This window comes from Enhydra lutris, unplaced genomic scaffold (genome assembly GCF_002288905.1).
Source record: "Enhydra lutris kenyoni isolate GAN:26980312 unplaced genomic scaffold, ASM228890v2 scaffoldscaffold2, whole genome shotgun sequence".
In the NCBI taxonomy this organism is placed as follows: Eukaryota; Metazoa; Chordata; class Mammalia; order Carnivora; family Mustelidae; genus Enhydra; species Enhydra lutris.
In genome coordinates this window covers 66703330-66731094 of record NW_019154086.1, presented here as the reverse complement: position 1 = coordinate 66731094, position 27765 = coordinate 66703330, and the positions used below count along the sequence as shown (strand labels likewise).

General features: G+C 38.0%; 1 protein-coding gene across 2 annotated transcripts in view; it reads left to right on the top strand.

Moving 5' to 3' along the window:
• LOC111148649 (cms1 ribosomal small subunit homolog (yeast)) overlaps positions 1-27765 on the top strand; it is a 382522-nt gene that overhangs the window by 176923 nt on the left and 177834 nt on the right. Inside the window, exon 2 of one of the 2 annotated variants that reach the window (XM_022505405.1) lies at positions 27124-27173. The exons of the other annotated variant lie outside the window; for it this stretch is intronic. Within the exon in view, the coding sequence (XP_022361113.1) occupies positions 27124-27173 (50 nt within the window). The remainder of the gene's footprint in view (positions 1-27123; positions 27174-27765) is intronic. 2 annotated transcript variants of the gene reach the window in all.

The window sequence follows — 27765 nt, the reverse complement described above, 5'->3', positions numbered from 1 at the left end:
CACCCAGGCGCCCCACCCTGATTTTTTTTTAAGCTCAATCTCATGGGAAACAAGAGTAAATCCTTTCTTTATGAAAATTCCTCTGAAAATGGTAGTGTTTTAAAAAGAAAAAAAAACCTGTCATTTTGGGGGAGTTATATATCATCTATACGCATCTATACATCATCTATACACATTTGTATGACTACAAAAGTCATTCTAATACTGTTAGCTTTTTTTTTTTCTTGCAACCAACATTTATGGAACAAAGACAATATTCATAGACCTGGTCTAGTGCTATGGAGATATAAAGATGAATGGGATGTGGTCTTTCCCAGCCCTGAAAGAGGGCATAGTTCAGTTGGGAGACAAGGTGAGTCCACAAATAACTATAATAAGAGTTGAATTTGTCTAGTGCCCTCCCCCACCAAAAAAAAAAAGAGATACAAAGAAGGAGGTAGAAAACTCATTTGTAATTAAGAGAATTTGGAACATTATTTTAAAGATAATGGCATTTCAGTTGAGCCTGAAAGAATGGGTAGGAATTGTTAAAACAGCATTGTAGGATAGGGAATTCTGAGCAAGGATTACTTAAAAGTTGTAAGACAGAGGATATGTCTTAGAAATGATGAGAAGCCTACTTTAGTTGAAGCAGTAAGGGTGATTGAGTGAGACTTATAGTACCCTAGAGCTTTGGAGGTCTTTGGCATTTACTGGACCCTCAGAGCAATTCAGCTAAATGGTTAGGATTCTAGGAGCTATAGCCAAATTGCCTGGGCTTGAGACCTGGTGCTACTAAATTTTAGCTGTGTGGCTTTGAATAAGTTATTTAACCTCTCTATCTGAGCTTGCTCATCCATGATATCTGAAACTCTTACATTAGGTTTTTTGAAATTCAGAAGTTTTCAGTTTTTAGAAAGATTATATTGTACAATAATTAGATGTGTTAGAAAACCTCCCCAACAAGGTTTTAGGCAGTGTCTCATAAACAGCACATTTGTATTTCCACAGCAGGTGATATGAGAATTTATAAGTGAAATAAAAATGATAGATATTCTTATATGCATTCAGTTCAGGTTTTATCCAAATGAATTTGTTACAAACTTATTTTTAAAACTACTGGATTTCATTGCTTTTTCAGTAGATTTTTTGAATTGTACGTAAGGGATTTGGGGGCCTATAGTAGTACCATTCTTGTAAGATTGGTACGAGAAGCAAACAGCAGTTTATGCGTGGGGCTTGCACTATGCCTGAAGCTCTGTAAGTATTCATTGTTATTCTTTTCGCATTATTGGGTACAAGTGACACGAGACAGAAAGTGACATGTCCAACCTCTCTAGCAATTCAGCAGCAGACCAGGATAGGAACTGCCCAGGCCAATGCCTCTTTCTTAGCCATGCTAGACTACAGTCCAGTGGTAGAAAGCATTCAATACTGGCTAAGTACTGTGTATCCTTTCAGCCAAATGAGGTATAATGAATTTTGGTAGAATAGTGAGAAGGAAGAGATACTGGGCTTGCTAATGAGATATAGGGGTTAGGGACGGAGCAAAGATGATCCCAAGAATTCAAGAACAAATGATCTCTTCCATTTGTGTGGGTACATAAACCCCACACTGTGAAAACATTGCCCACTGAATTGTACTGATGAGCCTCACAAGGACTGTATGTTGAGGTGTGGTTCTTGTAGCTTTTTGTACCTGACCCTAGTTCTTTCACACTTCTTTGCATTTAATCATCCTGCCTCCACTGCCCCCGAGCTCTAGCTTCCTGACAAACTCCAGCTTAATCCTCAGGACTAAGTTGAATTTACCTCTTCAGTTAAATTAATTAGGAAGAGTCAAACCCTCTTCCTTCAGCCTTCTTTGGCGCTAGTATCTGTCACAGCATTGACAGGTTGCTTTAGCTCCTCGTCTGTATATTCTGTCTCCCTGCTCATTCTCATTAGTATTCTGAGCACCCACAATGACACATAGTTGGCATTTAGTACAGATTTAATGAATATAGGAATCCACATTTTACAAGTGGAAAATTTGGAGTGTTTCAATAGCCTGCTCAACACTGTGCAGTTTAGTTGGAATTGGGAGTTAAACTAGATCTGCCTGATTCCAAAGTCCTTGTTATTTTCTCATCTTCCTTCTGTAGAAGAAAAAGTGTGTATAGGTGTTTATTTACACATGCATGGGGACTAAATACTAGTGAAAGCCCAGGCATAATGATTTTTGTATTGTATTTTTCTGACAAATACAATATGTTCTGTCAGCCATTTATAAATATATATAAATAAAAGTTGACATTTTTTGGATGGTTGTTAAATAGGCTTATTGTTTCTGTAAACCTAATAATGGTGGTTGGCTTAAAACAGTAAAACAATATGGAGGGATGGAAAGAAGTTGGTAAAAATCACCCAAGATCCACTACACAGAAATAACCTCCAGTAAGATGTTAATGGGTTTCATTCTAGGTATTTCTCATGCATTCTAGACCATGTTTGCAGAGCACTGTTCATTTGCATGACTCTTAATGCCATATGTAGTATTTCATAGAATGATCCTTCCTCATTTTTCAAAAATCTGTTTATAAAATTTGTGATGACAATTGAACAGCCCAACCCTATGAAATGGTAATTTATACTGTAATAAAAAATAAATAAATCCATGTATTGTGGGCTTGTAGCTGAAGGCATCTGTGTTAAGCATGTTTTTTACATCAAAGTATTAGATAGAATGTTGTATGAGACTGTATAGCACAGACAGTTTTGAAGTACCCCCACATTAGCTATGCTTTTGTACCCACTCTACGAATATGAGGGAAGATGCTGTTTTATGTCCCTTAGGAACGGTAAACACAATAATGAACATATCAAGAATGCATTTTTTTCAGAAGATTCAGAGCTTTTGAACAGCCATTACATCACTTGCCTGTAGTGCCTTTTGAAAAGAATTTCTCATGGACATTGTTTTCTAACTTCTCTGAATTATTGGAATAGCCAAGACAGGTGTAGAGAAATTGAAGCATCACATTGTTTATCTAGAATCTCCATTCCCAACTGTTCAAACCAAAATTCCATGTGATTCTACGGTAGTCCCAAGAAGAGTTGAAATCAGAGGATGAAAGCAATGATGAATAGACTATGTGATGGGATGATTTTAGAATGTAGAATAACTTGCCAAAAGAAGTGAGAACATGGATTTGACCTGAAAACAGGCTGGAGGAAGGTAAGAGAGGAAAAAAAAAAACAACAACAACAACAACAACAAAAATGCCTATATTACATGATATAAATCAGTTGCCTAGTAGATTTTCTTTTATTGTTGGTTCATCTCTTGATCTCTGTAACATGTTAATCAGCATGAAAAAAGGATGTGTGTGTGTCTGTATATGTGTGTGTGTTCAGTACAAAGCACATGGTAAAATAAAACAAGCTGATATGAAATAATTGATCTATATTTCTGCTTGGCTTAAGCAGTTTTTTTAAAGATTTTATTTATTTATGTATTTATTTATTTGAGAGAAAGAGAGGGCACATGCATAAGCCAGGGGAGTGGCCAGGGGGGAGGGAGAAGGACAAGCAGACTCCCGTGCTGAGCATGGAGCATGGGGGCCCTGAGATCATGACTTGAGCGGAAACTAGAGTCCTGAGCTAAACTGACTGAGCCACCCAGGCGCCCCTTAAGTGGATTTTTTTTTTTTTTTTTTGACAGAGAGAGATCACAAATAGGCAGAGAGGCAGGCAGAGCGAGAGAGAGAGAGGGAAGCAGGCTCCCTGCCAAGCAGAGAGCCCAATGTGGGACTCGATCCCAGGACCCCTGAGATCATCACCTGAGCCGAAGGGAGGGGCTTAACCCACTGAGCCACCCAGGCACCCAAGTGGATTTTTTTTAAGTGAAATTGGAATGTGATTGTTTCAGAGCCAAAAATGCATTCTTTGAGTACAATTTTACTAGTAGCAATTCATTTATTTATTATGTAGGATGTCTTGTCAAACCAAATTAAAGGTTATATTTTGTCTTCTCCATAAGCAATCTAGAGCCAAGAATGAAAACCACATAATATATTTTTAGGATTAAACCATTTATTACTGATAGGTAATGGCAGAGCAGAAACAGTAGGCACCAGTTAGTCTGCATTAGCTCATGAGCCCTGGATAACTTTTTTTGTGAACTCTAAAGATTCGTGAAATTCTATCACTTGCATTAACTTTCTGATAAGTTTCTGATGTGGTCAGTTGCCCTCTATCCCTGGTCACTGCAAGTCCTTCTGCACACTGCAAAGGGGCTTCTATTCTCAGAGGATCTTTGCCAAGAATTTCCCGTTTAGGGTGCTTTTTTAGAAAGAATGAGCACCTTAGCCAAATAAACTAAGCCTCCTCTCAGGCCAACCACTTAAACCACTGTTGGGGAGGGATCCCTTCATGTAGAAAGGAAAGTTGTGTGGTAAGAAGAATAGAAAAACCTGTTTTTTACTCAGAATCCTGCCTGATTAAGAAGCTAAGTATATGACAAAATCAAGAATCATATACACAGCTAATATTTACTGAGGACATTCTGTGTTGTCAAACACCAGCCCAAAGCACAGTGTGCAGAGTAAAAATTAAAATAGTCTCATAATTCTATGCATTTATGAAATAATGCATTTAGATCTGGGGTACCATATCTTAAAAGGAATATTTAAGAAATAGATGACCATAGTGTTAAGGAATTTGGACAAATGGGATTCCAGAGTTAAGTAAGTTGACGATACTGCTCTTGGAAGAAAAGATTTAGTGGGAACAAGGTAAATCTTGTTAAATAAAAATATTCGAAGGTTTTTGCCTATGAGGAAGTTATAGGGGAAAGGGATGCAGGACAAATGTAATTAAAAATAACAAATTTAGGGCGCCTGGGTGGCTCAGTGGGTTAAGCCGCTGCCTTCGGCTCAGGTCATGATCTCAGGGTCCTGGGATCGAGTCCCGCATCGGGCTCTCTGCTCAGCAGGGAGCCTGCTTCCCTCTCTCTCTCTCTCTCTCTGCCTGCCTCTCTGTCTACTTGTGATCTCTCTCTGTCAAATAAATATATAAAATCTTTTAAAAAAAAATAACAAATTTAAATGTCTTTTTTTTTTTTAAGATTTGTTTATTTTGAAGGCGAAAGCACATGCGGTGGGGAGTGGGGTAAGCAGAGGGAGAAAATCTCAGATAGATTCCCTGCTGAGTGCAGAGCCTGATGGATACAGAGCTCCATCTCAGGACCCTGAAATCATGACCTGAGCCAAAATCATGAGTCAGACACTTAACTGATTGAGCCACCCAGATGCCCCAAATATGTCATTAAAAAAAAAAAAATAGACTACCAAAAGTAAAGCTCAGTAAGACTTGGGTTAATTAGAATAAAGAGAGGATTGAGTGAGAAATCATCCTAGGGGAGGTCATAGTTTCAAAACAAGGTTGAGAAACACTGTTTTAGAGCTCCAAAAATGGAATCAGTTGTCTAGTAAGATAATCAGTCTCAAGAAAGTGAGGTAGTGGGGGCCTGGGTAGCTCACTTGGTTAAGAAAGTGAAGTAGCCAAACCATACTATTTAAAATAAGTCTGAATTTTCTCTAATCATAAGAAGGTCTTTGTTTCAAAGGTCATTTCTAAAGTCCTATTGCATGTATCCATGAAGCACATTGAAAGCTATTCTCATATGACCTTATAAGACACAGTTGGCACATGGGCCAAAGTCAGTAGCAAGCAATGTATTCACAGATGAATTGATTGCGATGAGACACTGGAATTTCTTTCATATGTGTTTTAAGTTTTATAAGAGTCTATAGGGTAGAAAATTTAAATCATTTTTATTTTAATAAGAACCAAATATCCCAAATTATTGAAATTATAAGATGTGAAGGTAACTTACATCAACAGGATGGTTGATAAATGGTGTCCATGTATCAGTATGTAGATTGGTTGTGATATATCTTTATCAGATGGTTTTTCATGAAGCTTGCTACATTAAAAATATTCCATTATCATAATGATATACCACAGTAAAAAGAGTAATGATGTATGTGTCACTTGGTGGCTTTTATACCCTTTAAAAGAGAAGAAGTTGTTATTTTTAACAACACAATTTGAGAAGTGTTCATTAAGGTTAGTCTTTCTAAAAATTCCTAGTGAAAGAAAACAGGATAGTAGCTACATGAGTTGCAGAACTTATTTGAGTTTTGTTGATTAGTATGTTTACATTTTTCTAATTGAGATGTTAGTTTGTCAAAGAGAGGAATTACAGGTAGCAGATGGAGAGGGAGAGAAATTGGCTGAGAAAATGAAGTGGTGATGGATATGGGCCCAAGAACTCTAATAACAAGGAGAATGGTTTCTTCCTCTAGTTAGGTGGTTGTCAGTGGGGGTTACCTTTGCCCTCCAGAGTACATTTGGCAACTCTTGTGACAGTTTTGGTTATCACAATAGGGTTGGTTGGTGCTGTGACATCTGGTGAGTAGAAAGGCCAGGGATGCTGCCACACATCCTACAATGCACAGGACACCCCCCCCCCCACAACAGAGGATTATCCAGTCCAAAATGTGTGTAGTGCCATGGTTGAGAAATCCTGATCTAGTTGTCAGTGTAAGATTGTATTGGGGTACTGTACAAAGAAATACGTAGGTACAAGAGATTTAAACTAAAGAAGCTTGAGCCCTATAGCCTTAATCTTATTAAAGTAGAAAGCCACATGGCCTACAGTTCTAACACTTCTTTATTTAAATAAATCAAAAGTCAGAATTGGAGTGCCTGGCTGGCTCAGTCAGCAGAGCATGTAACTCTTGATCTCAGGGATGTAAGTTCAAGCCCCACATTGGGCATAGAGATTACTTAAAAATAAAATCCTTTAAAAAAAATAAGTCAGAATTAGTTTAGCACCATCTTAAGAGCTCAGTTTATTTTCTTCATGGGTGCATATAATAAAAGTATTTTGAAATTCCATTTTAAATTGTGTGCATATGCCCAATGAGCAAATCAGCAAAAATGCTTTTGTTAACTTAAAAATAAAACTGCAGCAGTAAACATTAATTTATCTGGCAAATAATAATGCACATAGTTTTAAAACAGAGCTGTCAATCTCTCATCCTGTTGGATTCTTAGAAGATTTTGAGGCTGGTATTCTTCCAGGCCATTATTCTGTTTCTGAGGAATAGCTATCTTTTGCTAATCATATTAAAGTAAAAAGAGAGCTGATATACCAGAATGCAAAGATAAGCTGTAATTTCATTGTTAGTCAATACATGCTTCATAATAATCTTGTTTTTACTTGTTCAATTTCAACAACTTTTTTATTCTATAATAAATGAATAAAAACTTAAGGAATTATTGTGAGATCTTTCATTTTAATCCAAGCCATACTTGTTTTTAGAAGTCTGAAATTTCAGTCCTCTGAATTTTTCTTATAAAAAAAAGCTTTGTTTTATTTTTTTTAAGATTTTATTTATTTACTTGAGAGAGAGGAAGAGAGCACAAGCAGGGGGAGCAGCAGAAGGAGAAGGAGAAGCAGGCTACCCACTGAGCAGGAAGCCGATGCGGGGCTCCAATCCCAGACCCCTGGGATCATGACCTCAGCGACACTTAACGGACTGAGCCTCCCAGGGACTGGATCAAGCCCAACATCAGGAGCCTGCTTCTCCCTCTCCTCCCTGCTTGGGCTCTGTCTCACTATCTCTGTCACTATCTCTTTCTCTCTCTCTCTCAGATAGATAAATAAACAAATAAATAAATAAATAAACGCTGTTTCTAGGGGCACCAGGGTGGCTCAGTTGGTTAATCGTCCAACTTTTTATTTCTGTTCAGGTCATAATCTTGGGTTTGCAGGATCAAGCCCTGTGACCAGCTCCATGTTCAGGATAGAGTCTGCTTGTCCTTCTCCCTCTGCTCCTCCCCCCACCTGCGTACACTGTCTCTCTCTCTCATAGCTAAATAAATAAATAAATAAAATCTTTAAAGAAATAAAAGCCATATCTAAAGTCATATTGCACATTTTTTAGTACAGTTCTGACTTGCAGCTACGTGATACAAACAAACAAACAAAAATTCTTTCTATTTGCTTCCTCTAAACATGAAAAAGTAGAATTGTGTAGACTGCCTCTATAGTTTTTACAGAAACATCTGTTATAATAACACATTAACTCCCATCATTGACCGGTTAGTTGTTCTTGGGACCAGTTCTTCCATTTTGTGATTTGTGCCTTGGCCCTAATTCTGTCTGGGGCCTTCATTCTCCTGGCTTCTATCTTGATTTCTATTAAAACTTGTTTCAGAGTATCAAGTAATTGGGAACTCTCTGTTTCCAAATATCTATATGGAATTGTTAGAAGTGTGGTGTAACTGTGTTTATACAGAGCAGGTACATTTTCTCATGGATTACAAAGGAAAAATTAGGATTTTTTTTTCCTCAACAAATTCCTCAGTCTAAAATCAGAGTAAACTAGCTTAATGTTTAGCTAGTGATTCACACTTCATAGAACACTTTCATAAATGTTATCTTATTTGGATCTCATAATAACTGTATGAAGGGAGTATTATTATTATCTTGGAGATAAATGAACTATAAATTTAAGTGAGATTTATGACTCCAAAACTCACAAAGTCCAAAGTGAGTCTCTGGAAATTAAGAGCCAGGTGTTGTGACTTCTGCCTTATGTGCTCCATTTCCTAGTTCTGCGCTGTGTTCTCAGGGACTCCAGCCCACATGACTGGGATTCTGGGTAACAAACTAGGGGTGGGAAGGGCACCCAAAGGAGGAAACAGGAAGATCCCCCAGATAGAAGACCATCTCTTCCTGTCTAATAACTCATTTACTGTACCTCTCCCCCATTTTTCTGAAGCCCAGTACCACAACACCTGTTTTGGCCAGTTTCACCAGTTGACTCCAGCTCTTGACTCCGTTCCTTTTGACCCTGTTCTCCTAATCCTCCTGTTCCTGCATTTCACTGCTCATGCAAGTTGCCCTGTCTTTATAAAAAAAATCCTTAAATGATAGAAATGAGTTTCTTAAAAACTCAAAGCAGTTTTTAAGAAATATTCATCAATTTGGTCTCCTTCTTTCCCTGCAGAAGAACATTTAAGGTACAAAGAGTAAGGTAAACCATATTTTAATATGGTGGTATGTTATTGATATGTTAATATGAAAAGTTAGGTATTAATGTGATAGAAAGGAAAGTAGAAATAACAAGCTTTTACTTATTCAGACTAGTTTTACCAAAACTCATTACTATACATAGTCAGTCTTTTGATTCCAGGTGAATAAAGAAACTGGAGTAGTTCTCAAGCACTTGGCACCTACTTACTAGTGAAAGAGTAAATCATATCCAATGAGAGCAGTAATACCAGTGGTTTATTTCTGGGTGTAATAGTAAGGCTGAATCTTAAAATCTCATAAAACAATTATTTTTGCAATTCTGTATTTGTATTTATATGTTTGGATGTGAGAGGGAAAGAAATATATTGAAGTAATATTTTTCCAAGCAGCTATTACGTACCAGATACTGCTTTAAGCACTTAGATACACAGTGATGAACGAAATGCATTAATGGCATTTCCACTGTAAAGTGAGTAAGTTGGTCAAGAGAGAAGAGAAAGGCAAAAATGGATATAGACATCGTATTTCCATATCAGAATTTGAATTAGCAACCACAGCTGAACCATGGTATATTTGAGAACTTAACATTCATTCATTTACCCACCCAGTTACCATCCCACCAGGCTTAATATGAGAGCTTATAGGCACTTGCTAAGATCTGAAGAGATAACAAAGTAAACAGGGGAAGGGATAAGCAAAATGGGTGAAGAAAAGTAGGAGATATAGCCTTCCAGTTATGGAATGAATAAGTCTGGGAATAAAAGACACAGAATAGGGAATATAGTCAGTAATGTTATAATAGCCTCATACGGTGACAGATGATAGCTACACTTGTAAGCGTAATATAACATATAGAAAAATTGAACCACTGTGCTGTATACCTGAAACTGATATAACATTGTTTATCAACCATACTCAAATAAAAAAAAAAATTTTAAGTGAGCAGGGAGTGTTCAACCCCCTAATCCCAATCACACCTCCTCTCAAATTCAAATCAACATATACTCATTGAAAACCTGTTATGTGCACCAACAGATTTTTAGTCCTGGCTACAATTAGAATTATTGGTGAGGCTTTTAAAAATACCATTGCTTATGTTCCCCTTAAAACCAATTAAATCAGATTTTTGGGAGTGATATCCTGGCATCAGTATTTTTCCAGCGCTTCCTGGTGTAATTCTGATATACAGCTAGAGTTGAAAATCCGTTTCCCATCAGATGCCCAAAGGGAGAAAAAAACAAAAAAGTGAGGAAAAAAAAATACAAACATGTACCCATGTTTGTAAAAGATACTATCTTTCTGTAATTCCATAAAGAAGGGGAATAGGAACAAGCACATGTCCCTTCATATTTTTATCCAAAAAGTTAGTTACGTGTTGACTCCTTCTATAAGTAGAGGGGAGTTGGAAAAAGTATAAAGCATGTGCCTTCCCTCCAGGAGCTTAAACAGTGGCTAAAAATAAAAGGCAGAGAAACAAGAAAATAAAAGAGTACTCAAGAAATATCTCCAAACAGCAAGAGACACAAGTACTTTGGTCTATGAGTTCCCATAAGGACAAAGGAAAATTAAAAGACGGGAGCTTTTCTGATGCAAAACCAAGAAATCATTCACCCATGTTAACACTCAATAAAGCAGTTAATATACTCCCTAGTTTTGCAGCAGAATATTCTCATTCTTGTACAAATAAGCAGACCATTTCTTATTTAAGGAGAGGATATTCTCATTAGAAACAAGTATGACCATTTCAAATGTCTGATCCACTATTTGTAAATTGTGATACATACTTGCAGGGGCGTATATCTCTCCAAAGGCTTAGAGCAGTCAATGAATGTCCCCAGTGAGATTTTTAGGAATAAATTTAGGAATATAATAACTTTTCCAAGAAATATTCCCATCATTAAAAATACATGAAGTGATATTACATGTTCTCTTATTTAATCCTCACAAGTATATTGAGAACATGAAGCCCACATTACTTTGAAGTGACAAATGGCAAGTTTTGAGTTTAAGTCTTCCAAGTTCATTGTTCTTTTTCATACCTGAATGTTTCTCAATCTTAGCTACATATCAGAATACCTAGGGAACTTTTTCAAAATTGCCAGGACCCAGCTCCCCAGTAGTTCTTACAGTAGGTTGAGGGAAGAGGGGAGAGGGGGACGGGGGCCTAGGCAGCAAGGAAATAACAGGTGCTCCCCAAAAGAAGAATATTTCAGTAATCCTACTGTTAACTCTTCTAAAGTGAAATATAGATTTGTTAATAGTTAAAAACTTCTGCACAGCTATGAAATTGGAGAATATTTATGAAAAGATAAAATAAGAATACTATGATGTAACAGAGTTTTAATAACCCTTGAATGCCATTATCTGGCAACCTAACTCATAAGGCACTTTCTTATTACAGAAGCTTTATTAAAATGTAAATTAAATATAATGTGTCCTGAAGAAAATCAATTTGAAAAAGTGGGCTCGGGCTTTCCACATTGAGTCAAAATCAAGTCAAATAAAATTTTTCACAGGAGTCATTCCAGGCGCTTGCTAGATTATAGAATTGAAACCAGTTAATGTTATATATACTCAGAATAATTACTGTATTACTCAGAGTATTTTTTCTGTCTGTTGCAGAAGTGCATGCTGTCTTTTAAGATTTGGGAATAACATTTTGGATCCTTCCAAGAGTATTTAATATAAGCAGGATCTATTACTATCTAAAAAATTATACTTAGCTCCATAAAATAATACACTTTTGTAAAAGATAAATCTTGCTTAGATTTAGGATCTTAAAGTATTTTCTTGTGATGTTTTGTAATTAAAGGGTAGCCTACTGAAAACATCTTTACTAAACTGGTTAAGTTTTCATCCATTTTTCATGTGTTTAAATGTGTGTGTACCAACACATTTTATGAATGGAAAGGAGGAGATATAGATAGATAGATAGATAGATAGATCATATTTTATAAAATCTTTGGATATATTTATCCAAAAATGTGCATTTTTTGGATTAGACATTTACTTAACATAGTTACCATGGGAAGTAGGATTTGTGGGTGGCACCACTTTTCTAAGAGAAAAATGCAGCCTATTCATATTTTTGTAGAGCTTAGTTCTTTTATAGCTTGTATAGACCTTTGATCATCCTCATATTCCTCTTATCTCCTAAATACCTTTTGATCACATAACTTTTTGAGATTTCTTTGGGCTAATGAAAGAGAGATTAAACTCAAAGCTAGTAATTTTCCTAATAATCCCTTCATATCCCATTTCCAAAGAAAGGAGAGTTCCTTCTTCAACCCAAGGTGACTCCACTTCATCTATAATCTATATTCTTAACCATGAGTGCTGATTTACTCTAGGACAGACATCTTCAGGTTGACCCTCTCTCCCATGTATCTTCAACCTCCCCTTTTCTCTCTACCATCTCCTTCACTCATATAAAAACGTTCGCTTTTCCATCTTAACAAGAATGCTCCAAAGAAAAATAATCCAATCAAGAAATGGGCAGAAGACATAAACAGACATTTCTGCAAGGAAGACGTCCAAATGGCCAACAGACACATAAAAAAGTGCTCAACATCACTTGGCATTAGGGAAATACAAATCAAAACCACAATGAGATACCACTTCATACCAGAGTGGCTAAAATTAACAAATCAGGAAACAACAGATGTTGGCAAGGATGTGGAGAATGTTGAACCCTCCTTTTCTTTTGGTGGGAAAGTGGCTACAAGCTGGTGTAGCCACTCTGGCAAATACTATGGAGGTTCCTTAGAAAGTTAAAAATAGAGCTACCCTAGACCCAGCAATTGCACTACTGGATATTTACCCCAAAGATACAACTGTAGTGATCCAGAGGGACACCTGCCCCCCATTGTTTATAGCAGTCATGTCCACAATAGTCAAACTATGGAAAGAGCCCAAATGTCCAACGACAGAGGGATAAAGAAGATGTGGTATATATATACAGTGAGATATTACAAATATTACACAGCCATCAGAAAATGAAATCTTGCCCTTTACAATGATGTGAATGGAACTAGAGGGTATTATGCTAAGTGAAATAAGTCAATCAGAAAAGGACAATTATCGTATGATCTCACTGATATGTGGAATTTAAGAAATAAGGCAGAGAGTCACAGGGGAAGAGAAGAAAAAATGAAACAAGACGAAACTAGAGAGGGAGACAAACCATAGGAGGCTTTTAATCTCAGGAAACAAACTGAGGGTAGCTGGATAAGAGGGGGGTGTGGAGGATGAGGAGGTTGGGTGATAGACATTGGGGAGGGTATGTGTCGTGGTGAGTGCCGTGGTGTTCTGTAAGACTATGAATCACAGACCTGAACCCCTGAAACAAATAATACATTATATGCTAATTTTAAAAAAAATAAGAATGGGGATAAGGAGAAAGCTCCCTTAAATTTCTTCCACCTCCTCATACCCAGTTTGTCCTCTAGCCCCTTCCCTGTATCTGTCCTTCCCTTCCTCCAGTAGGATTTCCTCCCTGTCCATATCTCATTTATTCTTCAGCTCAAGCTTGGGCTCCCACCACAGAGGTCATGACCAACATCCTCATAGATACACCCAGTGTACTCTCTCTCCCTTCATTTATCTTCTCCTTTCAACAACATTTAACGCTATAGATCACTCTGTCCATCTTGAATTTTTTCTTTCCTTACCTTCTCTAACTCCTTTTGCTCTCTAATTCTATGACTACATTTGCTAAAACCCCTCTCCTGACTTATCTTCTGTCCACCTCTTAAATATCCATACTTCCCAGAGTTTTATTCCCAGCTCTTTTGCTCTTCATTTTATCAGATAATTTTGTTTATTCTTGGTCTTAGCCACTGGTATGTTGGAGTCAGCTCCTAAGGACAAGTTATGCACATCTCTTCTCAATTCTTTGTTCATTGACCTTCAGGTTGGTAGCTTGAAATTGACCAAGGTAGAAGTATTTATGCCATAGAAATCAGTAAATGCAGCAAATCAGGGAGGTTTGGGGTTTTTGTTTTTGTTTTTGCTTTTTTTGTTTTGTTTTTTTCCTAACAGCTAGCCTAATGGTACACCACTGGCTTTAGTAATGATGTAAATGCTGCCATTTCTCAAACCTGTGTCTCACACTTTCTGAGCGCCAGCCAATATTTTCGACTGATTTCTGGCCAGTTCCTCTTGAATGCCCAAATGAAACTCATTTTCTTCTCGCAAACCACCCCTCTTCTGCACTAGTCCACACTTTGGCTAATGACCCCACCATTCTCCTGTCATCCTTGTAGGAAGCCCAAACTTCTCTCTCCCTCTGGACCACTGTATCTTGATTAGGATAAATAGATAGGTAGATAGATAGATAGATAGATAGATAGATAGATAGATAGACAGACAAACAGATATATATGTCTCCACTTTGTTTCACAGAAGATTTAGGTTATCTCAACAATTTATATGATAGGACAGGACAAAGTAATTTCTCTCACAGCAATAGTAAAGGAGAGCATCTGACCAAAAGAGAAATAGATGAACTCAGAAGTGAGATGAGTATGGAAAACACATGCCATGAAGTCCAGCCCCCTACATCCTGTCAGTTAAGTCAACATCCTGAATTGCTCTGGATCCATCTTTGCCAACAGTGCAGTATCACAGCCTCCCTATCAACCTTCCCTGCCCCCAGACTTGCTGCTTTCCCACCCTCCCATGGACTTCCCATAATGCTTCTAGAGAGGTTATTCTTAGGCCCAAATATGATTCTATCACATCATCTTTCCCTTCAGCTTAGAAACTTAAGAGTAGTTCTCCACTGCCGTGGAACAGAATCTAAACACACACCCAGAGGAAACCTCTACCAGATTTTTGGTTCATCCTTTGGTTCATCCCAGATATCACTCCTCTTCAAAGCCTTCCCTGACTACCACAGGCCTTTTTCCACTCTATATCTACATCTCTCATAAGTATCTGTTATTTGATTCAGTTTACAGGTGTGGAATGCTTACTTTATGCCATGAATTGTATTTGGTATTGAAGATAAAGACTTAGATAGTCCTTGTGTTTTAAGGAGCTTTAGTTGAAAAACATATTTAAGCAAATCATAGAAAGTGAAATGAGCTCTACACAGTAAAAGAAATACCTCTGCAAGGTACAGAGATAATAGGAAGGATGGGAACACTGTCGCATAGCACATGTCACATTCTAACATGATTCTTACTTGTGTTTCTCTCCCATTGGAATGGGAGGCATATATATCCCATGTACCACAATGAGAGGTACAGAGTATGTGTACAATGGTAGGTATATGATGGATGGATGGATGGATGGATGGATGGGGAGGTGGATGAATGGATGGATGGATGAAAAGAAATTTCAACAACTGCCTAAAATTATTTAGAAGATTATCAACAATTCTAATGACCCTTACTTTCCTTATTATCTGTTACCAATTTTATTTAGAATTGGGTGGATGGAGGCATATAAATATGAGAACATGTATACCCTTACAATACTATATAAGCTAAATCTACCATGGGAACTTCTGTGGTTCAGCCAGGTTTGAATCTGTTAGCTGGTCAGGGAGGAGCTCAGGACCTAGCCTTTTCAGTCAGCCCTTTGCTAAATACATCAAAGAAATCTGACACTTGATGGTTCATTTGCTTTACAACTTGCCAGAGGCTCAGGCAAAAGGTCCCAATTAAAGGATCTGTGTGTTTCTGTGGTGTCTTGCTCAGCAGTAAGGGGAGAAGCCCCAGGGCTTCATCACCTCACCAAACAATGCATTCAGTTAATCCTGCTAGATTAAAACAAAAAAGCCCCACACATTCTGAAACTTTATAGTTTGGGTTCACTATAGTTGCATCCCCCTAATCTCCGAAGGACTCTGTTTATGCTGGTATAAAAGTGTCTAGACTCTAGAACAGTAGTTCTCAGTTCTGGCTTTTAAAAAAGGAAGGTAGGCAGGTAGGAAGGAAGGAAAGAAAAAAGAAAAGGAAAAGCAATCAATACCAGACTCCACCTTCAGAGAGTTACTGGCTCCTAGCTAGGTCCAGGCATCAGTATTTTTTGAACTGCCTCAATTACTTTTTTTTAAAGATTTTATTTATTTATTTGACAGAGATCACAAGTAGGCAGAGAGGCAGGCGGGGGTGGGGGAGAAGCAGGCTCCCCACCGAGCAGAGAGCCCCATGTGGGGCTCCATCCCAGGACCTTGAGATCATGACCTGAGCCGAAGGCAGAGGCTTTAACCCATTGACCCACCCAGGCACCCAGACCCAATTAATTTTAATGTGTAACCAGGATATGAAAACACTGAGTCAAGACCTGATAACTTTACACTTAGCCTAGAATTTAATTCACAAGACTGCCTCCTTCTTATCTTTGAGCTCTGTACCTAAATGTAACTTTCTCAGTTGGGCTTTACTCATTACCCTGCCCCTCAGAGAATTTACCACAATATGAAAATAACTTGTGTATTTATGTTTTTCTGGTTTATTATCTGTCCCTCCTACTAGGTTAGGAACTTCATAAGATATTTATTGGCATCTCCTGTTGAGTGAATGTGAGCTGTAAATCTAAGAATATGTGTGACTGCTGCTAGGCTGAGTCAACAGAGGGGAAAAGAGAATTGGAAGAAAGTAAAAGCAGGTGAAAGTTTGAAAGCAAGGAATGCTATATTTAGAAGGGAGTTACAGAAAGCCTCAGTAGATAATTCAAGTCAAGACATAGTTCTAAATTGCAGTACCACAGATTGCCTACCTATAACACTTCTTTACGACAGAAAAACAAAACACCTCTTTATTCACAAAGTAATATATCCTTGTAAAAAACTCAAATAACATGGCTGAAAGTGAAACTTCTAATACCCCCTCCCCCGTACTCCAGGAATAACCATTGGTTATAATTTAGTGTTTATTATCATTTAAAGTATTTTATAATGTGTACACAAATAATATACAGGCTGGTTAAAACAGAATTGAACCCTTTCAGAAATGTATTTCTCAGTAACTAGTCAACTAATAACTAGTCAAAGCCTGTAGTCAAAGCCTGGAGTTGCCCTATGGCAAGACACCTGTAAGGGTAACTTGATAATTTAGTGCAAACTACATTTTTTATAAGATAATCTAGTTACTGAGTGATAGATTTTTTTAAAGTGTTCAGTTTCTTTTGAATAACCGTGTATTTTACATACACATATGTACTCACACACACATTCCAAAAATGAATTCTTATTGTACCTATTAAGGAAGTTTAGTTTTTTTATTGGCTAGTTCTCCTCCCAGAATTGAGGCTTAGACTTAAATTTGCCTAGGTGTCTCAGTAGGTTAGGCGTCTGCTTTCAGCTCAAGCCTTAATCCCAGGGTCCTGAGATCAAGTCCTTGCTTAGCAGGGGATCTGCTTCTCCCTCTGCCTGCTGCTCCCCCTGCTTGTGCTCTCTTTCTGACAAATAAATAAATAAAATCTTTTAATAAATAAATAAGTTGTTTTAAGTGGTGGTAAATTTGGTAGTACCTTTTTATTTTATCACCTTTCAGCTATTTTGATACATACTAGTTCAACAATCAGCAAATTATGCAGACCAAATCCAGCTCTTCATCTGTTTTCATAAAGTTTTATTGCAACACAGCTATGCTTATTTTTTCACATAAAACCTATAGCTACTTCTGTGCTGTAATGATAGAGTTGAGTAGCTGCAACAGAAACCATATAGTCAGAAAGAAAGAGAGGGAAAGAGAGAGAGAGGAAGGAAGGAAGGAGAAGAAAGAAAGAAAGAAAAGAGGAGAAGAAAGGAAGGAAGGATATAGTCCACAAAATATCTACTATCTGGTTGTCTAGGAGAAAAGTTGGCTAATTCCTACCCTAATTGATCAAAAGATTAAATCACCAGTAAACAATCAGAACAAACCAACTGAGTCCAGTGTATGGTTCTGGGATTTTACACTTCTAGGTAAAGAAAGAATAGAATGTACTTGTCTGATTGCTTTTAATAAGAAAGAAGGAGGTCAGCCAAAGCCTTGGTAAGTGATAGTGGGGAAGGAGTGGGGAAACATGTTCCATCTAGCTGGGTCCCGTTTTCTTGTCAGACAGGTCACATCTTCTCCCTTTCTATTGTCTCCCTTCCCAAGGAGAACAGTGCTCATTAAAGATGTAGCCAAGATTTTCAGAATACCTGCAAGTTGAATCCTTTGAATGTAAACCAGTCTGTCTTGTCTTTGCTGCTAAGCTTTATAAATCATTTGGCTGAACAATTAAAGGGCTGGAACCCTTGTTGAATGCTGCTCCAGGTGCTGTGGGGTGAAACTGCCCCCTGCCACTCAGCATGCGAGGTGGGGACCCCACACAGTGATGGCTGTAAGAGAAGCACCACAAGGCATTTGGTTTTCATCCCCACTGGGCTTATCTATTCTCCCCCAGTCCCAAATTTTGCTGGAAACACCCCTCTCTGGACATTCCATTGCGAATCTTCCAGTGACAGGTCTCTGAGTGTTTGTTTGCATTAGTCAGCTTTGAAAAAGTGTGTTGCCATAACAGTGGAAAGCATTATAACGGGTCAGGTTTGCTGGAGGCTGACCACCTCCTCTTTGCTCTGTATTGGTCTCTAATGACTGACTTCCTCCTTCCTATGGAACTGGTGTTATGTGAATTCTCAAGTTGCTATCTCTTGGATAAATCATGTACTGACCGGCCCTGAATTTGGTTTACAGCATCCCTCTTAAGTTACGAATTATTTGGAGATTGGGGTGCTCTTCCTCTACCCCTTCTTTCTTTTTTTGCATCCCTTGCAACTCCTTGTTTTTTGAACCATTGCCGCTACTGAAAATAAGTGTTAATATATTATATCCCAATGAGCATTTGCTTTTAAGCTTGTATGATAGAATGTCCCTATAATCTCAGGTATGAACATTCACATTTTCTAGAAGTACCAGTTCCTACCTGCCACTTTTTCTCTGCTTTCACAAGATTCATACAGAGCTTCACACCCTCCTCGTCATTCAGAGTTGGGACAGCGGTAGCCAAAAATTTGAATGATCTGTATAACTGAGAATAAATAAGATTTTGTGTCTGCCTTATACAACTAGATGTTTATCTGTCCACTGTATCTGTGTAATTGGCCTGAATTTTTAATGATGAAATTGCAGAACTGAGAGGGACCTTGAAGATCATCTAATTGGATAAATGTAGAAGGGGCCTGCAGAGCTAGAATATCTCGTCCAAAATGATAAAGCCTAGTCCTTTAAACCTTTAGATAGAGAACATAATCTGTAGTTACATATCCCACCCATAAGACTTCCCCTCTAAAGGGCAATTTAAGCAAAGAGAAATTCCAGAAACTTCAGTTTGGGTTCATACTGCTTTCTCTGATGAGTATGTGTGTGTTCTGAGGCTCTCTCTGCTGTCTGTAAATCAGACATTCTTGCTGGGTTGCATCAGATTCCAGGCGACGTGATTGATGAAGAAAGGGCAGAGGAGAGATGACGTAATGGCTAGTGCAGCATTTACCTGCAAATTATCTCTAGCTATGTACCGCTCGGTGTCTGTGTGACTCATGTACTGAGGCACTGCCATCCCTGTTATTCAGCACTAGCCTCACACTTACCTCACCCTATGTTTCTCTCCTTTTCTTGCCAAATCTGATTAGAAGCACTTTTGTTTTAAGCCAATGTTTATGAAGCCATAAGTGGACTTTGTACCAATGACCATGTGGAGAAAATAAAAGAATATTAGAACAAGAAAATTATATACTGGCTTGATCAAATCAACTTGATGTCTCTCTTAACTTACTTCATAGCACCTATTATGTGCCTTCTACTGTCAGTGCTGGTAGTTTTCTTCCTTATATGGCTAATCTGTCTCTCAGCTTCAGTTTACTGGCTGACAGCAAACAAACCTACAGCAAGTGCCTACCAGTATCAGTGACTATGGCACATGCTTTCACATGCTCTTTTTCTTGTAAACCTCAAAGCAGTTAGTACATGTACCCATTAGAGAGGTAAAAACACTGGCCCAGTTCACTTAACTAATATGTGTCAGAATTGGGACTGGAATCCTGGTCTCTTGACACCATATATAGTACTTTTTCCACTATATCACAAGTGTCTTTGGATTTATGTACTCAGGGAATTTTTGTAAGAAAAATGTTCATTTCTCGCAGGTGGATCTTCATACTTGATATTGTGTCTGCCTCAATCCTTTGTTTATCCTTGCGGCACTAGAAGTCAAGAGTATAGGCCTCTGTATATTGATTGAACAACAGCACTCAAGTTGTCTGGTAGAGTTGTATCAATCATATAAACAATAAATTTGCCTGAATTCAACTATGCCTGCTCATCAAATGAATATAAAAAGAGAAGGAATCATAATTTGCATTGTGCAGACAAGTCTATTCTGGTTGTATTCAATGAATCCATAACTAGGAGTGAACCTGAGTTAGGGGATGTGTATTGATTTTCCTCAGCCTATGTCTGTTCCACGTTCCCTCTCAGAGTAAGTGACTTGCCTTGGTCAGTGTGCTGTTTTGTACAACATATATCCTGTTGTACAAAAGCCAGTTTTTATACTCATAAGCGTCCTTGTATTCAACCAAAAACAGTAATCTGTACCAGTGCTAGAGGAAAAGGCCACCTGGGTTATACCTACTAAGGTATGTTGCCTTCTAGCATGGGACCTTCCTAGGATATTTTCAAGGTAATTTTGAACAAAACTTGATTTTTTTTTTCCTTACATAATCTTTGAAAGCCTAAACCCCAAGTAAAGTCCAGCTCCTGTAGATTAACATTGGCTTGCATGAATCAGGCAGGGAAATTTTGTTTAAGTTGAACTGAAGCTGTCTTGTGCTCAGCAACATTGTGTATATTGTGGCTAAACAAATCTTCCATTTTCTGTTGTGCTGAGTTGGAAGGACTGATACCAAGCAGATCAAATACTCACTGAGCCCATAAGAGAACTGTGTTGTTACTGAAACCAAGTGGGGAGAACCAACAGGAGGAAGGGTGTGATGAGATCACCCAAAAGAGTACCAGGGAGAGACAGAGGATTAAGAAAGCCCCATTGAATATAGTCACAGGTGATTTTGAGAGGGTAGTGTGATCCATCATAAAGTCAGAAGCAAGACACAAGTTTAACATCCTCTAATACCAGATCAGAGTAGACAACAGGATATCATAAATCCAAGAAAGCTGCAGCAGAAAGAGAGGCTGGGACTTGAGATCTGAGGACAAGAGGTTTGTGACAATAGTATATAAAAAATAGGATATGGAGGTTAAAAAGAAGAGGAACATATCGTCAAGAAGAATTCTGGCTACTGAGCTTGTCTGAGATTCTCCCAGTGGTGCTGGTGGAAAAGATCCAGCCTCTGAGGAAGTAGAGGCAAGAATTATTGATGTCTTGTGGCAAACAGCCTCTCATATCCTCCTACCCGTTCCGTATTGGATTTTGTGCAGTTGTTATTTTCTAAGTAGTTAGGTTCTAATTTTCTTGCAATTTGGGAAATCAAGGCTGGTTCTGCAAGGCTGTCATTGGATTGCAGAAGAGAGTGCCAGAAGCCAGCATTTGTAAATGGAAGGCCAAAAGTCAGCATTTGTAAATGGAAGGCCAGTAAAAGTTCAACTCTCATGAACAGAAAAATCAACTCATTCATAATACCAAACCATCATCATTTTCAGGGAAGTGGAGTTAAAACCAAGGCACCTCCTTTTCTTTCCTGTATTTGTGTAGCTTATAACACCTTGCATTGTTAAAAGTGAAATCCTGTTGGTGATAATTTTCTTTCTCAGATAGCTCACTTTGTATTTTTGACTTACTACTCAGTGTGAACTCCAGAAGATTGCTTGACTGCCGTTACTAAGGAATAGGCTGTCTTGGAGAAATTGAACCTGGGAGGCTAGAGTGCTCAGATTAGGACAGAATCTCACAGTGGGGCCTCTCTATCCCCACTGTATATGTATAAGAATTACCTTGGATGCTTATTAAAAATGTAGGTTCCAAGGCCCCACCTTAGACCAAATAAATATAAATCCATGATCAAATGTGGCTAAAGAATATGCATATCAATAAATAACCCTGAGGATTCTTGTGAAACCTAAAATTTAAGAGCCACTGGATTAGGAAATGTGTCTATGGTGTAATAAAGCAAATCCTAGAAAAATAACCATTTACTAAATCAAATTCCCATCATTCTAAAGTTAAATTTTATCAATATAACTATGACCAGGCATATTTGTTTTAATGAAAATCCATAAACCTCTTTGAAGCTCTTAGGAGAAAAATATAAAAACAAGATACATGTAAAATGTTAACAGTAGTAATAAATTAAACACCCTTGAACGTGAGAAAAAGGAGACTGTTATGAATTCAGAAAGGCTGTGTGTTTTGTGAAATTTCTATCTTTTCCCAAGAAGGGGAAGAGGGAAAAGGAGGGAAAAACACAGAGAGAAGCTTTTCTTGGCTTTGAAGATCCTAATCCTTTGTTCTACTTGCCTCCAAAATATAGCTTCTTCCTACTCACAGTCCCTTTGCCACAGGCCAGCTGTGTCTCGTTGATTGCCACGTCCACTATTGCTTTTTCAATCCTTATATACCAGAACGAGAATGAAGAATAGTAGAAAAGGGAAAAGCAAATTGATAAGACCAACACCTTAGATCAGAAAGCCCTTAGCCATAGCTGTCTGGGTGAAATCATTTGCCATAGTTTTCAACTGCACGTAATGTAGGTGTATTTGGGAAATTGAGGGGTAAGGGCAGTAAGAGAGACTGGCTCCAGTTCCACTGCCCCTGTTGAACTTCAGAAACTAAACTGAACTAATCTCTCCTCCAGCCCTCATCTGTTCTTTGGCTCTTATTTAAATTTTGTTTTTGTTGTCTTTGAATTGTTTTCTTTGTATAAGTCATTTCTTAAATAATCCCTAAATTTCTTTGTTATTGGCACTGTTATGTACTTAACTAATACACTGCTTTCCTCCTTCCCCGTTATCATCATTACTGCCCACAGAGGGATAAATTTGAGTCCCACCTTTCACCCCTTTTCATAAGGTGATCATCTGTAATTTTATGCCCTAAAGGCTCCTTTAAAAAATATATTTTCTCTATATAGTCATGGATTCCATCATCAAAATCCCAGACTTTTAGCTTTACCCTTTCTGTATTATTAAACTCAGCTTTGGAATGATGGGAATCCAGCTTGTTTATCTTACATCTTCTCTTCCCAAGAAAATCCAGCTTGGGATGCACTCAGCCCTCAGCATAGTGACTCCTAGAATTTGCTGCTTCAGTTAAGAAATTAAAGCTAAGAACAAATGGTCCTGAGTCTGTATTCAATCAGATAACCAATAATCTTTGTACCATCTCAGTCAAAGTAAACAGTCATTCTTGATAGGTAGACCATGATGCATTGTCTTGAACTGTTGGATTACTAAAACCCTGCAAGCTCTTAAAATTGAGCTATCTCTAATATGTATTATGAGGGATTTAAAAAAAAAAAAAACAACAGATTTTGGGGGGTACGTGGGTATCTCAGTCCATTAGGCATCTGACTCTTGATTTCAGCTCAGGTCATGATCTCAGGAGGAGATCATGTGAGATCAAGCCCTGCATAGGGCTCCATTCTGGGGGTGGAGCCTGTAATTATCTCTGTCCCTTTCTCTCTGTCTCCCCTCTCCCACCTCAGCAAAGAAAACTGGTTTTTCAAGTATTTTTCTTTGGTCTTGTTTTACATACTCTTTATTCAAAATCTGAGCATAGTCACCTTCATAATTCTTTCAGTATTTATTTACTAGCTCTCTCAGTGCCTTAGCTGGTGTTTTTTATATGAGATTTACACCATCTTGTGGCCTATAATTTTCCCTGACTTGTGTCCTTGGTATTCATTAACCTGTTGTCAGATGTTTGAAACGGTAAGAAGAGGAAAAATCACCTGTCATTTTCTGCTGCAAAGGCCTTTATTACTTTCCTTTTTTCTCTCCATGACCAATTGAGTCAATGATTTGAGTCTCTCAGATTTAGCCTTTTTATCTTTTATTTTCTGAGATCAGAATATCATATTGCTTAAAATTTTCATTTGACTAGAAAACCATGTAGAACACAGCCTTAGTGGCTTGTCCACAAAAACGATCTTTTACTGTGTTCACTGATCTATTTTGTATGAAATATCAAATTCTGGAGATCCATGCTTATACATCCCGCACCTCAAAAAGATAGTACAGGGGCGCCTGGGTGTTCAATGGGTTAAAGCCTCTGCCTTCGGCTCAGGTCATGATCCCAGGGTCCTGGGATTGAGCCCCATATCGGGCTCTCTGCTTAGCAGGGAGCCTGCTTCCTCCTCTCTCTCTCTCTGCCTGCCTTTCTGCCTACTTGTGATCTCTGTCAGATAAATAAATAAAAATCTTAAAAAAAAAAAAAAAGATAGTACAGTGAGAGAAACCAGATTACAAAGGATGCAGTAGTCCAGTTAGGAGAAATTAGTAAGAAATCCATTATATAATGAGGAAGGGAATTAGTTAATGACAAAATTTACTTTCAGTTGGGTGGCGAAGGCATAGAAAAGGCTAGAATTGGCCCAGAATGTATACAGGTATTGCTATTTTTGCAATTTAAGGCCAACCTTCAAAGTGCTTTAAATCCGACAAGTACTTCATGGAGGGAAGCTAAAGTGTTGTATAGGCAAAATGGGTCTATTGCTTTGATAGTCATTGTTATGAATTATAATATAGGACTGACAGGAATCATTGTAAAACATATATTATCTTAAAAAGATAGATATATTATCATCTAGTGATAACAAGGAATTGACAAGAGGTGGCCACTGAGATAAAAGTCTGTTGGTATCTGTTGGTGAGCAGATTCTCATGGCCTCTCACTCACTGGTTATTGTGTAGCATGGGATTGTTAGTTTTCTAGGTAGTGAGGCTCTAATTTTCTTGCAATTTGGGAATCTCAGACCTCCCTGGCAATTAGGGGTTGGATTTGGTTTCCCAGCACAACCTGGCCATGGGACCTATATAAAGGGTGTTGCCCTTCTCATCTACTAAGTTAGCAAAATATTTTCCATTTCCACCTTCTCAATCTTTGTACTAACGTAATTACAATAAGTTGTTGCTGCTCTTGAAGATAATCTCTGTTCTTACATCTGGGTTTAAGTCTTTCAGTAAAGCTGCTTATGCGGTGGGGAGGAAAGAACCTTTCCATAAAGTTAAAGTCTTTCCTGATAAAGGTAACTACTCCACCCCTGCTTCCCAATTAGATCTCCTGCCAGCAATAGCATAGACTTGAGCCAGTGCCAAATGTTTTAATACCATAAGGACTCACTTGATAAAGTCTGTGCGTGGCAAAGAAAAAAATAGCCAAAGTTCCCAAACTCAAATTTCCCAAGATTTCCATGTGAGATGCAGCCAGGGCACCCTTCATCTAATTGTTACCATGTGTTGCTACAGTCATTGGTACCCTGCAATTCTCATTTTCTAACACTTCTAGAGATTAGAAATTACAGGAAGTGCCAGCCATTTCAAGATGGAAATTTACTCTAACTGCAGAGACTTTGGTCTTTGTCAAAAAGAAGTACAATAGCAAAGACGGAATAATTGTGAGACTAATATTGTGATCTTTCCAAATAATTACTGAGTAATTATTAGTCAGCATTCAGTGTCGTACTTCCTTGTTCCATTAATATTTAACATGTGTTTGCTAGCTTTACTTCCCTTATTGTTATAAATTCTAGATAGGAAAAGTTTATTGTCTTGCTTGGGCACAGAAAGGAAATGCCAGCACTAAATAGTTGTTGGGTATCTGCCTAGTTGAAGCAAAATGGTTTCATAAATCCCTGAGCATAAAAGAGATTAATTAATGATTAAGGATTACAAAGTACCCAGACCTTTCAGAAACCTGGAATACCTATATAAATACAAGAAGGAGATGTTTTTCTCTTATTGACAGGGATTTTCAGATCTCATTTATGATAGTTTTAGCTTCAGCATCCACCAAACTTTTATCATAGTTGCTAATGAATAATAACATTGACTTATGGAAAAGGAAAAATGAAAGCTGTGTGGCTATTAAATATTGAATGTCCCTAAATGAGAATTCAGATTGAGTGCAGAGACTGTATTGAATAAGGCCTGTTTCAACTTGCCCACTCAACACTTTGCCTCCCGTGTAAAGAAATTAGTAGATTTTAATGAAACCTGTAATATTACTCAAGAATATAAGACTCACCTTCAGTTCAACTTATTCTCTTGTTGACCTGAGGCAAACTAACAGCTAATATAAATTTCCAAATAGTTTGAGGAAGTTAGAGCTCACAGTAGTAGTAATAATATTGATAGCATTAAAAGCAAGAACAAGACTGCTTGCCCATGTTAGCAACCTGAGCAGTCAGAGGCATTAATGGACCATGAAAACTGGAGAGCTGGGGTGACTGTGGGTCAGAGCTAAGGTATATAGGCAAGCACAGTGTCGGAGAAATTTTCATCACCTCCACTACACTGGGCCATTTCTCTTGATAGAGCAAGCTCTTAATTTCCCCCAGTTGTTAATCTGGCACCTTTCATGAATATCAGTGTTCACTTTGGAAAATAAAAAAGCAAACAGCCAAAAAAATCCAAATGTTAAGGGGGAAAGAAAGTCAACAGAGGAAATTACAGTAGCACTTGATACAGTGGCACCTTTTTCTTGAGTCAGACGAGGTGAAGATTATTTGAGAGTTTGTGGCTTTGACAGTCTCTTTAAGACAGTAGCCAGGGGTCTTGGGAGAGAAAGTGGTAGGCATACACTGCCACCGATTAGCTATGGCCTTTATGCACGTATGTGTTCACATTTTCAAAACTGGCCTGCTAAAAATATATATGAGAATCAAGTGATTTGAAAGTAAATCCCACTTCCATTCCCCATTGCTTTCACTCCCTGTTTGCCATTTCCTTTCTAACATTAATTACTGTTTCTGAAGGAATTGGTGTTTCCTGCCCTGGTATAGTTTCTCTTTGTTTTGGATTGTCCATCAGTTGTTAAGATAGTTGCCATGTCTTTTTGGAATCTAGTATATCAAGAATTAAGTATGACACCAGGTTCTTACTTTCTTCTGTCTCTCTTATTTTTAGGTAAGTCATCTGATTGGAGTGTCAATTCATTTCATGGAATTTTCCATTTGGTAAAGTATTATTTTTTTATCAAATGACGTAAACTTTTGTTTTTGTGATTTCTCAGTCTGTATTCTCCCACAACACTGACCTCCATAGTATATTCTGTCTAGGAGGCAAGGAATGAGAGTCACAGAATGAGAGAGAGAGAGAGAGAAAGAGAGAAGGTGGCCTGGGACACAAGGGAAAGGACATATAACTAAATATATTGATATGTAAAAAAAAAAAAAAAAAAGGCAACAACAACACTATTGAGGGCACCTGGGTGGCTCAGTTGGTTGAGCAACTGCCTGCAGCTCAGGTCATGATCCTGCAGTCCCAGGATTGAGTCCCATCCCCACACCCCCAGCATCAGGTACTCAGCAGGGGGTCTGCTTCTTACACTGACCTTCCCCCTCTCATGCTTGCTCTCTCTCATTCTCTCTCTCTCTCTCAAATAAATAAATAAATAAAATCTTTTTAAAAACACTGCTGAGAGAAACTTACATTTCAAAGCTACATGAATTTTGCCTTTTTGAATTTCAGGAAATAGAAGAGTTATTACAGTAGTCCCCTCTTACCTGTAGTTTCACTTTCTGTGGTTTCAGTTACCTGGGGTCAGCC